Genomic DNA, 16397 nt, shown 5'->3' on the forward strand with positions numbered 1-16397 from the left:
AGCAAAGGAGATTTCACAGCCATTTTATAGATATAAATTTTATAATGTCTCACTGCATTGCTTTGTGAGGTTTGAGGGCTGCACTCCAAAGGCAGATGGAAGCTGAAATGTGTATCTGATACTAAATTATCTAGATGCCTAAATGCTTTTTTTGAACAGTTCTTGGATGGTTTCTAAGCAATCCCTATGCAGATTCATTCATCCTCTAGGCATTAGTTAGTTCAACATAAGTTGTTAAGGTGTGTTCCGTAAATTCCACAACTTAAGTGTTAAGGTGGGTATTTATTGCCATGAATAGGTGAGCCAGGGCAACACAGTACAGTTAAATTGTTGCTGTATTACAAAATCTGTCTTTTTTGCAATGTGTTGCACTTAGAAACTTTAGAAACACAGAATTGTCTTGACTTTCCAGAGGGTCACAAACCTGTGAAATATCTCCCAGGTCCTGTAGGCATTATCACTTGGGCAAGACATAAGCATGAGCTGATACTTCAGTGGCTTCCATCTGTTGTAGCAGCTTATGGGATTTAAAGGATGGCTTTCTACAGTTTGTTTTCAGAAATGAACTCAAACTAAAATCCACAGCTACACTGCGCTTGGCAAGAGTTCAAAGATAACATGCTGTTCATATACCACTCCACTTCATTTTGGATCAACCCTGCATCCAATGCCACAAGACTGTTTGTGTTTCCTTTCTGTGCTCTGAGCAGGGAGTTCTCAGGGTTTCAGCACTTCATGTTCAGTCATACAAGGCCTGTGGCTGATTGGTTTTGTTGGCTGCATTCATTCATCAAGTGGCAACAAAAGGAATGCATTTCAGTGTCTGAAATAGCCACTGCAAGCTGCATAGGGCTGAGAAAGGATATATCGGGCAGGACAGACCCAGGCTGGGGTCTGGAGCACTGAGAAGGATACACAAAGAAACTAAGCTAGCACTGTGACTGCAAAAGCAGAGATTGTCCAACAGTGAATCCCAAACTAACAGCTGTCTTAGGAGCAGAGGATATTTTGTCCAGCCTCTAGTCCAAATCTTTCATCCTGTTGGGTGAACTCTGCTTTCATAGAGCATTTCTGTGCACATGGACACCAAAGTCTCTGCAGTGGTCCAATTTTGCTGACTTTTGCTGATGCCTTGCAGTTTTTTACTCTGAAACCTCTAGATCAGCAATGAATGCCATCACCATACCCTTCACAAAGGATCTGTCTAGTCTACCCCCTTTCTGGAAGCATCTGAGGAGGAGATGGCAAGGCTTGTCGGCAAAAACATTTCATTTTGGGCTTATTCTCCCCAGACATTGTTATCTCCAGGGCCAGCTCCAGGACTGGTCCACTGCTAGCAAGACTTGAGGCTGTGACATCTCCATCCTGAAGGAGATCTCTAAAATGGATAGCATAGGATAGAATGGAATAGCATATTTCAGTTGGAAAGGATAGATCTGACGAATCAGCCCTTTTCACTTGGAGCACAGCATGAGATGCCCAGCCCTAATGCAGGCGAGGCAGACAGACTGTGCCTTGGCCATGTCAGCTCAGGGTGGAAGTGTATCAAGCACCTGTGAGCAGGGGATGGGAATATTAACATTTTGCACAGCTGCAGTACTTTACATCCCCCTCCCTGCTTTTCCAGGCATGTATGTTAGGATGTCTGACGATGCCATGACCATCTGGACTGAGACATTAGAAGCGGTACGGTCACTGCCTGCCCTAGCAGCCATGGCCCCAAGCAGGGGGGCTTCAGGCTACACTCAGAGGTCATAGGGTGTCACTGTGGCCAGGAGGGGTGGGGGAAGGGGTTGAACCAAGTGGTCTAGAGCTCCAGCTGGCTTTGGGAGTCAGGGTTGTCAGCCTGAGGAGGGAAGATTTCCTCAGCCTCCTGGTCCCCTCTCCCCTGTTCCAGTTACTCTCAGTCCCGCTCCTTCCACCCAGGCAGCTCTGGAAACATGTGTCCAGCCAGATCAGACTGGGAACTGTGGGGTAAGCGACGGGGTAGAAATGGGGATGTCAGGTAGACATCCTCTGTAAAGACACTGCCAGTCTTGATCAGAGGAGGATGGTGCATGCCATTGCCCCGAGGTATCGGAAGCCATCTCTGCTCCATTTACAGGACTCAAGCGCCTGAGTTCCCCGGGGTGGCTGTCCGCTTACCACCAGTGCTCCAGTTTTGGACTCAGTTTATAACCAGATGTTAGGCCGAGTTTCTGTTGTAAAGGTAAAAACTACTGGCACCGAAGCGCCTTGGGCTGTGATCTCGCTGTGGGCTTTGTGCAGGCAGAGCGAGCACCTCTCTCACAGCAGTGGGGGCAGAGTTCAGGGTCACCAGCCCGAGCTGCTCCCACAGAGGGTGTCCCCGCTTAGCCCTCTGCAAGCTGCCTTCCTCCCCTCACTGCCCACCTCCACACCTGCCTTGTCTGCTTGCTATGCCAGCCTGGCTTGCCCTGCTCCATCTGCTTCACCCAGCTATCAACTGGCTGCCTCCAGCTTAGGTGGTGAGCTCTTTCAGCAGTGCTAGGACCTCTAGGGACAGAAAACAGGGAGAGTGGGCACAGCGTCACTGTATGCCAGGGGAAAACCTCCCATTCCCTCCCCGGCATGAGTTAGAGCTGCCTCCTTCCATGGAAAGGGCCTGCTGACAAAGGACAGAGCTTCTCCACAGCCCATGGAGACCAAGGGGTTAGACCTGTCTGGGGAGAGTACCAGCCCCACGAGCATGTGGGGGAGGAGGACTTGCTCAAAACCAGACACATTCTTGATTTCTCAGCTGCTTTGGAGACTAATAATCTGGCTGCTGTTATTGCAAACCTTCTTGGCATGTTTCAGGCTGTCCTCTCCTTCTATAGGATGACAGGCTGCAAACCACCAGGAACCCTGAAAAAACTCGTAGCCTAAACCAGGCACATTGACTGCCCAATACAAACACCTCCTACGCTGTACTGAGGCTGCAGCAGGGGCCAAACCTCCCCCCATGTTTCCCAGCCATGACAGGAGGAGGAGAAAGAGGACAGCACCTTACAGGATGGGTTACACCCAGCCTTCGTGCCACTCTGAGCCACAGGTGACCCTTGGGGACACGACCACCTGCACCTGGGAGGAGGGACTGAACCCACCGTGTTTGTGGTTGCTCTAGTTGCAGGCATTGGCCTCTGAGTTGAAGGCGGGTTTCACAGAAGCAATGCAGGAGCTGTCACGAATCCAGCATGGCGAGTATGCCCTGGAAGAGAAGGTCAAGAGCTGCCGCTGTGCCATGGAGGAGAAAGTGGCTGAGATGAAGAATTCCCTCAACACATTCAAGGTAGGAGTGTGACCTGTGGGGAGGCTGCACACGTGTCACATTAGCTTGTGTGGCACAGGGAAGCATTCCCCTGCCTCCATCAATACTTCCTGCTTGCAAAGAAAATGAGCAGGCAATTGTTTTGGATATAGCTGGGGTACTTCCTTTGGCTTTGGGTCTCCCCTGACAGCTCCAACCTAAAAGTAGCCCATACTCTGGCTTGTTTAGCCTTCTTCATTGTCCATAAGGCAGTGCTGTGAGTTACCTGGGCACGAGCAACCCTTGCTCTGGGCTGCACATGCAATGGGCATATGGCCTGTCCACAGGCTGCCCCGTACCTCTCCCTGGGGCAGGTCTGCATTTCCTGCAGGAACCAATGCCATGGGGAGCAGCGAATTAACACAAAACCCTAAAGCCTTTTGAAGTTGCATTCCCACATGGCTGGGAGGAAGTGCTGCCTAGTTTGATCTGGCCCAAAAGGATAAAGACAAAGGACTGGAGAGAAAGGCTAGCAAGAAGGCTTAATGTACACTTTAAACCAGCCAGCATCTCCATGCAGAGACTGGATGATTGCGTGTGAGGAGGCAGGCAGAGGAACTCTTTTATTATTTTAACTGCAAATTTTCCCCACGGGGTTTTGCCGAGTCAATAATACTTTGTGAAGTTAAAGAGGGCTGCTTACTGGAAAAGCCCATTACTGACCCTGTGACTAGGGAGACAGATGGCACCAGGGAAAAGGAACCCTTGGTGCCAGATGAGAAAGGGAGATAACAAGAAGTGTAAGGACACATGGGAGAGGTCTCAGAGCAACCAGAGGCAGGGCTATCCAGGATATTATTATAGGGGAAAAGGGGATTTAAAATCCAGATACAAGGAATTACACAAGAAACAGGAGGGGCAAAGGCTACTCTCCCTCTGCCTCATGCCCATATTGACTTAAAATGCTGAGCTCCCAGTGAAGCCATCTCCTTGCTTGGGGAAAATACTTCGGTTTACAAGAAACTCTTGAGTCTCTCTCCTCCATCCTACTGCTCACATTCATGAAACTTGTAGGAACTTCATGCATCAGAGCTCTACCTCTAAGTAAGGCTTGGTTGAAACTGCCTGAGGGAGGACGTGCTGACAGGGAGGTTACAAAGAGCCTCATTTCCTTAGGAAACCAGGCTAAAAATGCAGATCCAAGGCCTGACTGGCAAAAGCTTATATATGTGAGTGCTCACACTGGGATCTGAACCAAGTGCAACATGTGAATACCCATGCTGGAAAACTGCAGAGGGAAGTGTGCTTCCTAAGGTCCACCTCCAAATGCCAGTAAAAGGCGGGAGTCCTCCCAGTGCTTTCAGCTGGCGGTGGATGAAGTCCTAAGTGTCCATCTCCCCCCAGTGCCCTAATCATGTGACATCACGCTGGCTTAGGTGAGTTGCCTGTAGAATTAAGGACTGCCATGTTGTACATGGCATGTGTGACATACACTGGACTTGCAAAGGAAGAGTGTCTAATCACACAGCCACTTTCCCAGCACCCTGAAGCGTCTTCAGTGCACACCAGCCAGCATTCAAAGCATAAGGCTGATGGGCACCCTGGGAATGCTGTGCTTTTGCCTGTTTCTCAGGAGGAGCTCAGCGATGCCAAGTCAATGATTGAAGAAATCAGTGCCAAGCAGGAGGAAATGCAACAGAAAATTGAGCAGCTGCAGCAAGAAAAGCGGCGGGAATCACGGAAAATGAAAGCTAAGTAAGAGCCCAAAGTCCAGGGTTCTGAACATGCTAATTACCATTTTGTTAATTTCTGTATAGCTTAATTTCTTAATATTTTCCTGGCTGGACATGTGTGTCAACCCTGCTTATAAACAGAAATGCTAGCCTTCAGTTCACCCCAAGCTTTTAGACACCTACCCCACGGAGCAAACACAGCAGAAAAACGCTATCACCCCACTGTGATTCCAACAGCAAAATAGCCCTCAGCAGCTGTCAGGGAAACCAGGGCCCTGTGGAACACACAGACATGTTGGGACAGGAATACTGTTGAAAGTCAGAAACCTCCACCATCAGAAGGTATTACTAAGTCACCCCCAACCAGGCAATAGCACTGCAGTTTCCCCTTCCAAGCTTGCAGGATTCAGTGGGCTCCTGATGGTGCAGTCATGATCTGCTTTTCTGTCACCAGTGTTTTCTCCTCTGAGCAGAGTCACGCAGAAGCATGTTTGCACACTGCTGGGCCACACTGCTGCTGTGATGGAGCAGACAAGTTGTCCAGCTTGGCCCTAATTAGCCTCCTGAAAACAGAGTTTTGATCATGAGTCTATACAGTGTTTGCCTTGATGCAAACGCTTTGCAAATCTAGGCTAGCCCCTTAGCTAATTAAGCTATTTAATTAGATGAAATATGCTCTGCAGAAGAACAGATTTGAAATAACCTTCTCCTATAGCCAGTGGAAGTTATTTCCGGAACATTGTTCACGAACTGCCAATTCCATCAAAGCCAACTCCTTTCCTGGTCTCTGCTAGAGTTGTCCTACTTCTAACTCTGTGGTTGTACTTGCAGTAATGTTTGCCATAACTGTAGCATAGGAGCTCCACCTGTAGCATTCATACTTCCCATCTGTCTTGTTCTTTATTTGTACAGAAGAGCACAGAAGGATGATCATGGGTCACAGACAGTACCAACACCTCTCCAGGGCAGCCCATTTCGATCCATTAACCTCCCAGAACCTGTGCTGATTAATGAAGATTTTACAAGTCTTTTACACAATGTGACTTATGAAAAAGGTAAGAAATAGAATAGGCAAATGCAGTGCCTCTCTCAGGAAAAAAATTCAGAAAAAGATCACTAAGTATTCCTCAGGTGCCAGCAGCACAAAAAGAGGTGCTCCCCTCAGCAGCACTGCTCTTGGATCTGTGCATACACCTCAGCACAGTGTCTCAGGATAGCAGCCTTGGTGCTGGCCTGGATTCAGGAGATGTTGCTTTGTGAACAGTCCCAAAAGCTCTCGCTTGCCTCCTCCAAGGAAAGGGATGCAGACTGGATCTTTGTTCCTATAGTGCGAGTGGCACAGAGACAGAATCAAAGAGTTTCCATGGCAAAACTGTGAAAGACTGGAGGATTTAACCATACTGACAGGGCTTAGCAGGAGGAAGCCTGCTCTACAACTGTCTTGTTAAATCTACCTTTGTTCTTCAACAGTGTCTGACACCAGGATCATGCCAATGGGAGAAGGAGGTGTGAAAGTCATAGCAGGTCCAGGTACGAAAATATTAAACTGTCAAAAAAGAGCAGGACAATGATTCAATTAGAGTGCTTGCTTTACTGCACTGAAGAAAGGCTTTCAGGGAACACATTTCACAGGGATGTCTTTCAATCTGCCACATACCTCCATTTTCATACTTGCAGCTGAGATATGAGGACAAACCTGTGTCCCTGAAGTGTCCAATACCTGATGGTCAATGCCAAGGATTGATGTTTGGCAGGGAAAGCCTCTCTGCTGTTGATTTCTCAGATTCTAAGTGCCTTTGCAGAAAGCAAGAATAGAGGCTTACTGATGTGAGAAAGAATAATGACAGCACCATTTTGGTACTTGGCAAGGGATGGTCTTGCAGTGACAACATCCCAGTAGAACTGGTGAGCTGTTTATTCACCCACCAGCTTCTACGTTCCTTGTAGACACATCTGAACAGAGGAGTTCTCCTGACAAAATTAAAAATTGGTCAGAAGTAAGAGTAGGGTATAGTAAGTGGACACTATGGATCCTGGCCAGTCAAAGGACACATGAGAACAACCATTAGATGTTTGCAGCGTGCAGTAGCAGCACTCACTGTTCTGGATGGCTCTTTTGCTTAAATCCACTTTAAAAAGAAGAGATAAAAGCTATGGAAAATGGTTCATTGCAACCCAAATTCAAAATATTTGCATTAGAGCAATTCCAACCCAATGGTTCTAATGCAACTGCACCCTTCCCTCCCTTCTCTGTGATTCAGTAACCTCAGACTATCAGTCCTACTGCTGTTGTGTAGGACTACACAAACAAACATCACTACACCACACTAGCAAAAATGTTAAGAGCTATGACAGTTTACACACATTGAGAATGGCATTTAAATCCAAATTATAACAATACGTTCTAAAATACTTGCCAATAAGTGTCATATTATCAAGTCCTGAAGTGTACCAAAACCCTGAAGGGCAACCATACTTGAAACATGTTTTCTTCTTCTCTAACATATGTCTAATTTTGGGCCTTATTTGGCCTGAAAATAAACGTTGGAAGAGCATGAACTTCTGCCAAAGTGCCACCAACTGCGCTTCCTTTGTAAATTAACACTACAAGGCCCCAGCCCCTGTGAAGCACAAATGCTTCAAATTCTCCTTCTAGTACTTCCACTGGATGAAAACACAGGTTAGCTGCTGGCTGTAGCATACTCTGTCTACTGACATCCCAGGGTCCGTATCCCTGTTTGTTGTGGCAGGAGCAGCTATGGAGACAGATGACAGCCTCAAGCCTTCCTTGGCAACAGAAGGGCAGTCAAAAATGCATCTGCCATCAACAGTATGGAAGCAGCCCAAGGACACCAAGGACTGGGGAGATGAATACATTTCCAAAGAACAACCGGAGAGAGGGAAGGACATGGGCCAAAGCAGATACAGCTCAGCAGACATCATATGTGAACCCTCTTTGGCTGGTAAGGACTAGAAAACTGGCTAGAGGGGCTCAAAGCTGTATCCATGTCTGGTGTGAACTGGTTGGTAACCAGCGTCTATGAAGTGAGATTCGCAGGCCAGTTTATCCTGCTGGGGGGAACGTCACAGGGCCTCACACTCCAAGACCTCTGGCCTTTGAATTTGTTGGTCTGTGTGACTGAGAGAATCACTCTGTACCCAGGACAGCCATCCTCTGTTCCAAGATCTAGAGTACTGATGATATTGTGGCAGTGTAGCTGCTTAAGTGGGTGAAAAATACAACTCCTCGTTCTGTGGGAAATTGGAGGGGAAACCCTGATATGAGTTGTTTTGCCTTTGATTGCTTGTTTTGTTATTCTTAGAAAAATCTGGTATTCATAGGGGAAAACACATTTGCTTTGGAGCTTTCTTAGCATGACTAGTGGCTCTAGTTGTGTCTGGGGCATGCTGTAGCATCAGGCTGGAATTTTACATTTTGGGGAAAGAAGACACACAAAGACAAGACATTGATATCACTTTTAAAGAGTTTCTCCTTTCATGATTCAATATCAGTTCACCAGTCTAACATGAAGCTGTCCCTGAGGTCAGTATTTCCTTATTTTTAAACTTAATCATTATCTTCTGGAAGCCAAAAGGCAGAACATCGCTTTGGAGCTGCTGGAATCAGAAAGGAAGTATGTCATCAACCTTTCCCTAATCCTGAAGATCAAGGCCACGTTGCAAGGGCCAGATGTGAAAAGAAGCACCAAAGAGAGAAGGTATTTGATTTAGTGTGCTCTCTCTCTTTTGGGGAGTTTTATTCAGTCAATATTCTTTTTGCATCATCCTCTCACACATTTTTCTTTCATCCACACAGATATCTTTGAACCCTTAGTTTATTTCTAATTGAAAATTGGAAGCATTGGAAGGTTTTTGCAGCGACAAAAGACTTTCCTACCTGTCCTTGCATTTTGTTCACCATCTTCATTCTGATTCTGGATGAAACCAACATGAAATGCAGTAGTATATTTTGACCAACTCTGCATCAATGGATTATCTTGTTAAAGGGCCTGACAAATGAGACAACACACAAAGCTGGGGAGCTCTCAGTGGGATGGCTCAGGACCTGCTTCATTAGCCACAGCAGCATTGCCTTGGGCTTTTTTGTTCTGCAAATTCTGGTCAGCTACAGAATGCACTGAAAAGTCAGTTTAGGAAGCCTTCAGAACACTGTATTAATAACCAGCTGGAAAGGGTTCTTGCATGTACGTAGCAGCCAAAACAGACCTCCTGATGCAGCCAGGACTCCAACAAAAGTAGTTAATAATACCTGTGCTATAGTAGCAATAATATGTGTAGTTAATAATACATGTGCAAGACTGTGCTGACCAAACACGAATGGTTCACTTCAGCAGTACAGGCTTATTAGGGCTGAGTTTTTGCTCTGTGTAACCAGTTTGAAATCATCTCCCTTCAGTTTTTTCCCCAATTCTCTGCGGTTCCTGGTCCAGCAGCATGTGGATTTACTTCACGCTCTGCAGGAGCGAGTCCTGAGCTGGCCACGACAAGGGATCCTAGGAGACATCTTCCTGAAGTTAACAAATGATGAGGTATGTTAAAGGCCTCTCCGGACTCCTCTGTTATGATGTTGTCTTGATGGGCCAAAACACCTTGCAACAGAGGGGCTGTGCTGTGAAGCTGTGGCTCGGGTAAGGCCTTTCAGCAAGCCTCCTTTGAGCAGAGTCCTGGTGCATGGTACCCTCTTTGCTGTAGCATTTGATTGTTCAGGGAGCCCACGTGCCAGACACACCTGTGGGCATGCAGCCTCATAGCACAGCTCTATAATCTGTGCATGAGACCTAGACTCGGTTGCAGGAGCCACACATGAGCCTTGACAGCCTGAATGTCTGTATTCCCACTAAGAGTGTGAAAAGGGAGTGTTTCTGATACTCCCCTTCCCCATTGCTCTTTGCTCAGAGTTACAACAAGCAGGTGGGCAGGCCTCTTATGCTGTATGGTTTGTTGGATCTGCTTCTCAGGGTGAAGGTCTGCCCTGGTGAGCAGAGGGACCTCTCCGGCAAGGATGTGTAAAAACTCATCTGATGCTTTATAAATTTTAGAGTCTTAAATAAGAAAAGCTTCCTGCTGCCCAGCCTTTCTTCCCCTCCCCACTTGTTGTAAGGCTTTACACACTGTGCTCAACAGTTGAATACGTTTTATAAATCGGCCTTTCGTGAGAAGTTCTGAGCCCTGAAAGAGTCACACAGTTAGCAGCTCTCCTGCACTGATGACCTTCCAGGAGTGATGGTGGGAAATCAACAGTTTCTCATTCTGGCTGGCTCTATGACCAAAAATCTCTCTTAAGTTTCTTTGTTCTTTCTTCTTTTTCTTTTGTAAGAATAATTTTCTGGACTACTATGTTGCTTACCTGAGGGACCTGCCAGAATGCATCTCTCTGATCCACGTGGTGATCCTGAAGGAGGTAAACTTCCTGCCTACTTCAAAGACATGTAATGGCAACATGCAAGACTGGATCTCTTCCCATTATGCCTGCCCACGATAGGACTCTTCTGCCAATCCACTTGTTCTGTTGCCAAATGCCAGTTTCCTGAAAGTTGCCATGGCTGACACACACCTACAAAAGGCAGCTTTAACACTGTGTGTAACCAAACCTATTTTTCTGCTGGGATATGAAACAGTGTCTCAGATGAAACCTCCCAAAAGCTGCCTATGCATGTGCTATCCAGACCTTTTCCAGACAAACAGTGCCTCCTGGAAAATGGAGGACTCATCCAAACAGAGAGATCAAGACTGAGGCTGTAAGTGCTTTATAGATTAGAGTCTTCACTGTTCAGCTTCAGGTGTTTGGCCTCACACACTTGATTCTTGCTCTAAACTAGGAAAGTTACATGTAAAGGTAGTTTTAAAGTGCAATAACTAAACCACACTAGCTTGCTTCCAAGACATTTTAATTTAGAAGTCAATCTCATCTTGTTCAATTCATTTGGGCCTCAGCTAAGAACTTCATTCTGAACAACAGTGTATACCTGGCATTTCACTGAAACTTAACTAGTGCCCTTTAAACATACAGCCCTGCTTAATTAGGCTGAGTCCCTCATAGATAATCTCTAACCTAAACAATTTCATCCTAGTATTTCTGGTGGAAGGATTTGCAACTGTCCCTTCCATGAGCAAGAAGAAGATGTGTCACAGGGTGCTGTCACACACAACTGCCACCTGACTGGTGTGCTCCTATGAACTCTTAAAACTACTTACAGCACAACTACTCATTAAACTACAGAACCATTTGGAAGCAGACATGTTTTATGGGTGGGAAGGACTCTTAAGTTGCTTTCTCTATTTCAGGTAGAAGAAGAAATCAAGTCTGATCTCTACATTCTGTTCTTCCATATAGTCCAGCGAATCCCTGAATACCTTATTCATCTACAGGTAGGGCCCCAGGATGGTAACTGTCTTGTTGAACTTTTATCACAGCAGGTGACTCTTAATTCAGAGCTGGTATTTGAGCCTATACAGGTACAGGGCTTCTGGCAAACCCAGTGGGCTCTTTGAAACAACAAAAAAAAAGGTGAAAGGGAAAGCCAGCTAGAAATAGCTCAATTTTCATAATTTTCACCTGGAGCTCGCTTATTTTTGCCAGTTTCTCCATTTGACCTGACAGAACAAGCTTTTGTCCTCTGGGAAGGCAAAAAGTCTGCTGCCTGCTGCTCTGGGAGAATGGGAGGACAGAGATGGGACACATCTCCTGTGAGCTCCAACCTAACAGCTATGCTCTTTGCTGAGTGCTCCACATGCCCGTTAGCTGAGAGACTGAGAGGGCTCCTAGGGCCCAACAATCTTTCCTAAAGAGAGATGGCTGATAAAAAGAGTTCTGGTTCACAGAATTGTACTGAAACATTTTAGGCAAGGCAAATGACACAGAAAGCAAGCCCCATAAAGCCAAGACACTGGTTTATTTATCCAAAGCTAAGCTGAACCAGTGCATCACCCACACGTTCCATGTGGTTACTTGTGCATTTGCACTGGAGTAGCAGAAGGTAGGCCCCATCCGAGTCCCTCAGAAACTGATGCTGCCTAGAAAAGCTCCCAAAGGGCAGTGCCACGTGCACTCCAGAGCACTAATCCATGGTTCCAGTAGAACCTTCTACCTAGAAAGGGTTAGGACACCCTCCAAACAGCCTGCTCTCCTCTGTGCCTCAGAATGTCCTGAAGTTCACGGAGCAAGAGCATCCTGACTATTACCTGCTGCTGGTGTGTGTGCAGCGCCTCCGGGTTTTCATCTCACACTATAGTCTCCTCTTCCAATGCAATGAAGACCTGCTGATACAGAAGAGGAAAAAGCTGAAGAAGTAAGCACATCATCAGCTTATACTCCCTATCACCAGGGAAGGGAGGTGTGAAGGAATCCAGGCAGCAGGGGGTTTAGGCCCAGGCAAGATCAACAGGCACATTGCTCTGTTGAAATAAAACAAATGCTTTGTATAGGAGTGCTGGAGAAGGATTGCTATCGGCATTTGGCCTCCAAACTGATTTGGGGTGGGCCCTTCTGTCTAAGAGAGAAAGGAAAATCACATTTAAATCCTTCTAAACGTAGCAGCCATGTGTTTCATGGGATCAGCTGATTCCTTAAGCTGATGTCAAAGTCACTCCCCAGTGGAAAAACACACAGGGATTTAGCTGCTTTGGCAGCTTGAGGCCCTGGTGAAGGTGAATGTTTCCCTCATGGGCTAAGACTCCAAAAGAATAGGGTTATCTTATTTTACTGGGGGAAGGGGTGGGAGAAACAAAAGCCTCCCATAACCTGTTTGAGATGAACTATAATGTATGATCTATGAATGTAGATTCTCAAGTTGCAGTTCAGAACAATTCCTTGAAAACAAGACTTTTTACTCAAAATCTGGTTGCCTTTGCTCCTTGTGATGATTTACCTGAGAAGTAGGACAAGATCAAACTTCAAGGGAAGCTTTCAAATATGGAGGGTGGTAAAGGGCTGGAGCAGACTGCTGGGAAGGGACTGCTGTCAGAAGAGGCATTAAGAACAGGACAGAAAGCAGGAGGCCCTGCTGACTGGAACAGACTAGGTGGAACAAGTTTTCCTTGGGGTGGGAAGAGGTGAACAGGAATATTAAGGTCCCTCCCAGTCCTGTTTTCTGTGATTCTACATGCTCGTGCTCATTCCCTGCCTTATTTCTTAGCCCGACGATGGATTTCTCCTCCCTCAGGTCATCCCTGGTGAAGCTGTACAAGGGTCTCACCTCCCAGTGTACAAGCCAGGAGGTTTCTCCAACACCCAGTGCAGCATCAATGCGGGACAGTGGGATCCACACTGAAGAGACAATACAATCATTCCCGCCAGCACCTTCCTCTGGCACAACAACCCCGTAAGCCTGTTGTTCTAGTAGGTGGCTTTCAAAGTAGGCTGAAAACTCTCCTCACCCATACCATGCAGTGACACCAGGCAGTTACAGGCTGTCATTTTCAAAACAACTCCCTGTATATAGATAGAGGGATTAAGGGCTGGCTCCTTCCTGCTATCCCCTACCATGTGGCTCACAAGCAGGAAATGTTTCAGAGCTCTACCCAAGGCTGTCAACTCTCTTGCTAGCTGCCTTAACAGCTAGCTGCCTAGCAGGGAGAATATGAATTTGTGTAGGCCTGAGAGTGGTGTGCATAGTAACACTCTGCACTATTCACTGTGAACATTACAAGAGATAGGAAACATGATGAAGGTCTCAGAGTAGGGAAAAAAATACTTTTCCACACAGCACATAATTGAATGATGGGAGTCACTATCACAAGATACAAGTACAATATGGGTTCAAAAAGACATCAGACTAATTCAAGACAGATGCAGCTACTGGTAGGACCTGGCAATCTTCACAGAATCACAAAATATTCTGAGTTGGAAGGGACCCACACGGATCCTCGAGTCCAGCTCCTGGCCCTGCACTGGACAGCCCCAAGAGTCACACCATGTGCCTCTTCAGGCCACCAGAGAAGAGATTGGTGCCTGCCCCTCTACTTCCCCTCATGAGGAAGCTACAGACTCAGTCTCTTCCAGGCTGACAGACCAAGTGACCTCAACTGCTCCTCATACAGCTTCCCCTTTGGCCATTTCCAGCTTATTGATAGGTGCCAACTGAGATGAGGACTAGGGAAACACGCTAGATTTGCCTTTTTTCTTATGCCAACAATTTGTGGCTGTTATGCTTCCTTACCTCATTTGATACTAACAAGAAGAGTTTGGCGCCATCATTCCAAGTCCCCCTGAAGTAGTAGTGTTATTGGATCGGTCCTTAGCCTCCTTCTCACCAGATTGCCCAAGACAATCTCCATCCTCTCACAGACATCATGCTCCAGGCCCCCATCTTGGTAGCCTCAGCTGGCACTGCCCCCACATTCATCCTCAACAGAGGGCTCAACATGGGGCCTGGTGGGTCCTCATCAGTACTGAGCAGAAGTGGGGAAAATAACTCCCCAGGCACATCTGGCCATGCAGATATGGCAATACAACTCAGGCTGGGTTTGCCTTGTCTGACATGAGAGCATGCTGTCAGTTCATCTTTACCCTGGCATTGGCTATAACACCGAGTTCATACCAGGGCTGCTGCTCAACCCAAATCTCCCAGCCCGGTCTGATGCATGGGGTTATCTTGTCCCAGATGCAGAACTCTGCATATCTTGAATATCACAAGGTTCCCCCACTCCATTCATTATGACCCCAGAAGACGGCCATAGGACTTTCCTAACTATTGTTCTTTAAGGGCCATGGAGGTCACGCCCTGCACCTAGTACCTCATCCAACAGAGCACTGCTGATTTACCTGGAACACAAGGAGGGTAGCAGACCTCCAAGTAATCCTGACACACTTCTGGGTACAGAGCCACCCTACCCAAGAGAGAAATCCTGTCCACCTGAAAAGACAACCTGACCACAGGAAAGTAAGGCACAGCCCCTACATTGCAGAAAGAGCAGGAAAATAAAAATCCAAAATGCAGATGAACAGGAGAGAGATGGAGCAGTTGGCTTCTCATCTCAGTTTCTATTAATTTCATGCTGTAGAGTACAAAAGTCAGCCAAAGCTACTGGATAAACAGTTCTGTCTCTGCAAGTTTGCTCCTCCTAACCAGTCAGGCAATTTCTGTAAGTGACAGCTCTGTTACTATTCTCCAAGACAGGAAAATACCTTTGGGCCATAAATCAACACAATAGGGCTGGGTGAATGAAGGGGGGGGGCTTGTTGTGCTGTCTTTGTCATCCTTTAGTATTCCACTTCTGTCTGTTTTTTTGTTTTGTTTCTTATTTTTAAGGCATTTGATGCCTCAGATGAAGAAACCCCAGCCAACCGTGATTGAGAACATCCAGGCTGTAAAGCCCCCTGACTGGGAGATGGAAAGTAGAAAACATGAGAGGCCAGAGAACATCCTTGCATCCTCTCAGCTGACAGAGCAGGAACTCAAGGCTTTGACAGCCCCCTTACAATCCATCCCTGAAATGGAGTATGAAGCACCACCAGCTGATGCGGTGGGAAACACTGAGAGAGCCATCAGGACCTCCGTGGAGCTGCTGCAGGATGCAAGGAACTTTGCACCAAGCTACGAAGAATTTGACTACCCTGGGGAGGTTTTCACCATGCCAGGCCCCTATGAAGAAGACACCTTTCAAAACCTCGCTCTCTTTGATAATTGCTCTCCAGCCTCTTCCGAGTCCAGCTTAGATATTTGCTTCCTTAGGCCTGTTAACTTCACCTCAGAACCAGAGAGGACAGACCATGCCTTACAGCCATTGCCTAAGAGCTGCACTCCCGTGAGCAGCAGTACTTACAAGCGTGAGATGTTCCACAGCAAAGGCAAGCAGCTGAGCAGGTCTCTGAAGGAGCTGCCGAGGAGCGCTGAGGGTGTGAGCACCAGACTCTACAGCACACGGAGCAGCAGTGGAAGTCGTCTGCAGCAGAAGCAGGAGAGGAATGTTCAGCCTCACTTGATCTCAGCTTCATCTCGAAGCTCCCAAAGGAGCTACTTCCCCCCACAGAGAGGAGCGGGTGAAAAGCCGAGCTTTTTGGAAGTAAGGAGGCTAAAATAGGAGGAGAAAAAAAATGGCACATGGTGGTGCAGCAGCAGGAGAAAGATCTGAGATACAGTTAGACTAGAACACGCCAAAATAGCTTTCAAGTCCACACATTCAAAGTCCTCACCTGCATGTACATGCCCAAGGGAGGGACAAGACAGCTCCTTTTCAAACATGTCTTCCCCGGGGACAGGCAGGGGTTAAAGGTGCACAGCTGGCTGAGTGACAGCTACAACACCCTTCAGACCAGGTAGCCTCTTGTGTGTCTCCACCTGTCAGTGAGCTTCGCCCCCCAACAAGTGAATGTTCTGATCAGGTCATAAAGTATGCACAAAGCTGTTTGAAATCCGTGCTATGGGTGGCACCCAGTTAAACAGGTGCCTTTCCAT

The 16397-nt window shown here is 47.0% G+C and overlaps 1 protein-coding gene and 1 long non-coding RNA gene across 7 annotated transcripts in view; one reads left to right on the forward strand and one right to left on the reverse strand.

The window, feature by feature from the left end:
- ARHGEF33 (Rho guanine nucleotide exchange factor 33) overlaps positions 1–16397 on the forward strand; it is a 32886-nt gene that overhangs the window by 12116 nt on the left and 4373 nt on the right. For 3 of the 6 annotated variants that reach the window (XM_027696983.1, XM_027696988.1, XM_027696989.1), the window contains 12 exons: positions 3125–3289; positions 4881–5002; positions 5893–6035; positions 6451–6510; positions 7731–7943; positions 8570–8699; positions 9398–9530; positions 10319–10402; positions 11287–11370; positions 12142–12290; positions 13164–13322; positions 15252–16005. In XM_027696983.1, coding sequence (XP_027552784.1) covers positions 3125–3289; positions 4881–5002; positions 5893–6035; positions 6451–6510; positions 7731–7943; positions 8570–8699; positions 9398–9530; positions 10319–10402; positions 11287–11370; positions 12142–12290; positions 13164–13322; positions 15252–16005 — 2196 coding nt within the window. Of the gene's footprint in view, positions 1–1627; positions 1687–2104; positions 2210–3124; positions 3290–4880; positions 5003–5892; positions 6036–6450; positions 6511–7730; positions 7944–8569; positions 8700–9397; positions 9531–10318; positions 10403–11286; positions 11371–12141; positions 12291–13163; positions 13323–15251; positions 16006–16397 lie in introns of all 6 variants that reach the window. The other 3 variants (XM_027696986.1, XM_027696987.1, XM_027696985.1) reach the window with 2 other exon arrangements.
- On the reverse strand, positions 5673–15889 carry LOC113974134. Its single transcript, XR_003536456.1, has 6 exons — positions 15766–15889; positions 14765–14855; positions 12184–12258; positions 6638–6774; positions 6435–6526; positions 5673–5978 (listed from the first exon to the last, which is right to left on the reverse strand). It is a non-coding gene; the product is annotated as an uncharacterized LOC113974134 (long non-coding RNA).

This window comes from Neopelma chrysocephalum, unplaced genomic scaffold (assembly GCF_003984885.1).
Source record: "Neopelma chrysocephalum unplaced genomic scaffold, ASM398488v2 Primary Assembly neopelma1_117, whole genome shotgun sequence".
Taxonomy (NCBI): domain Eukaryota; kingdom Metazoa; phylum Chordata; class Aves; order Passeriformes; family Pipridae; genus Neopelma; species Neopelma chrysocephalum.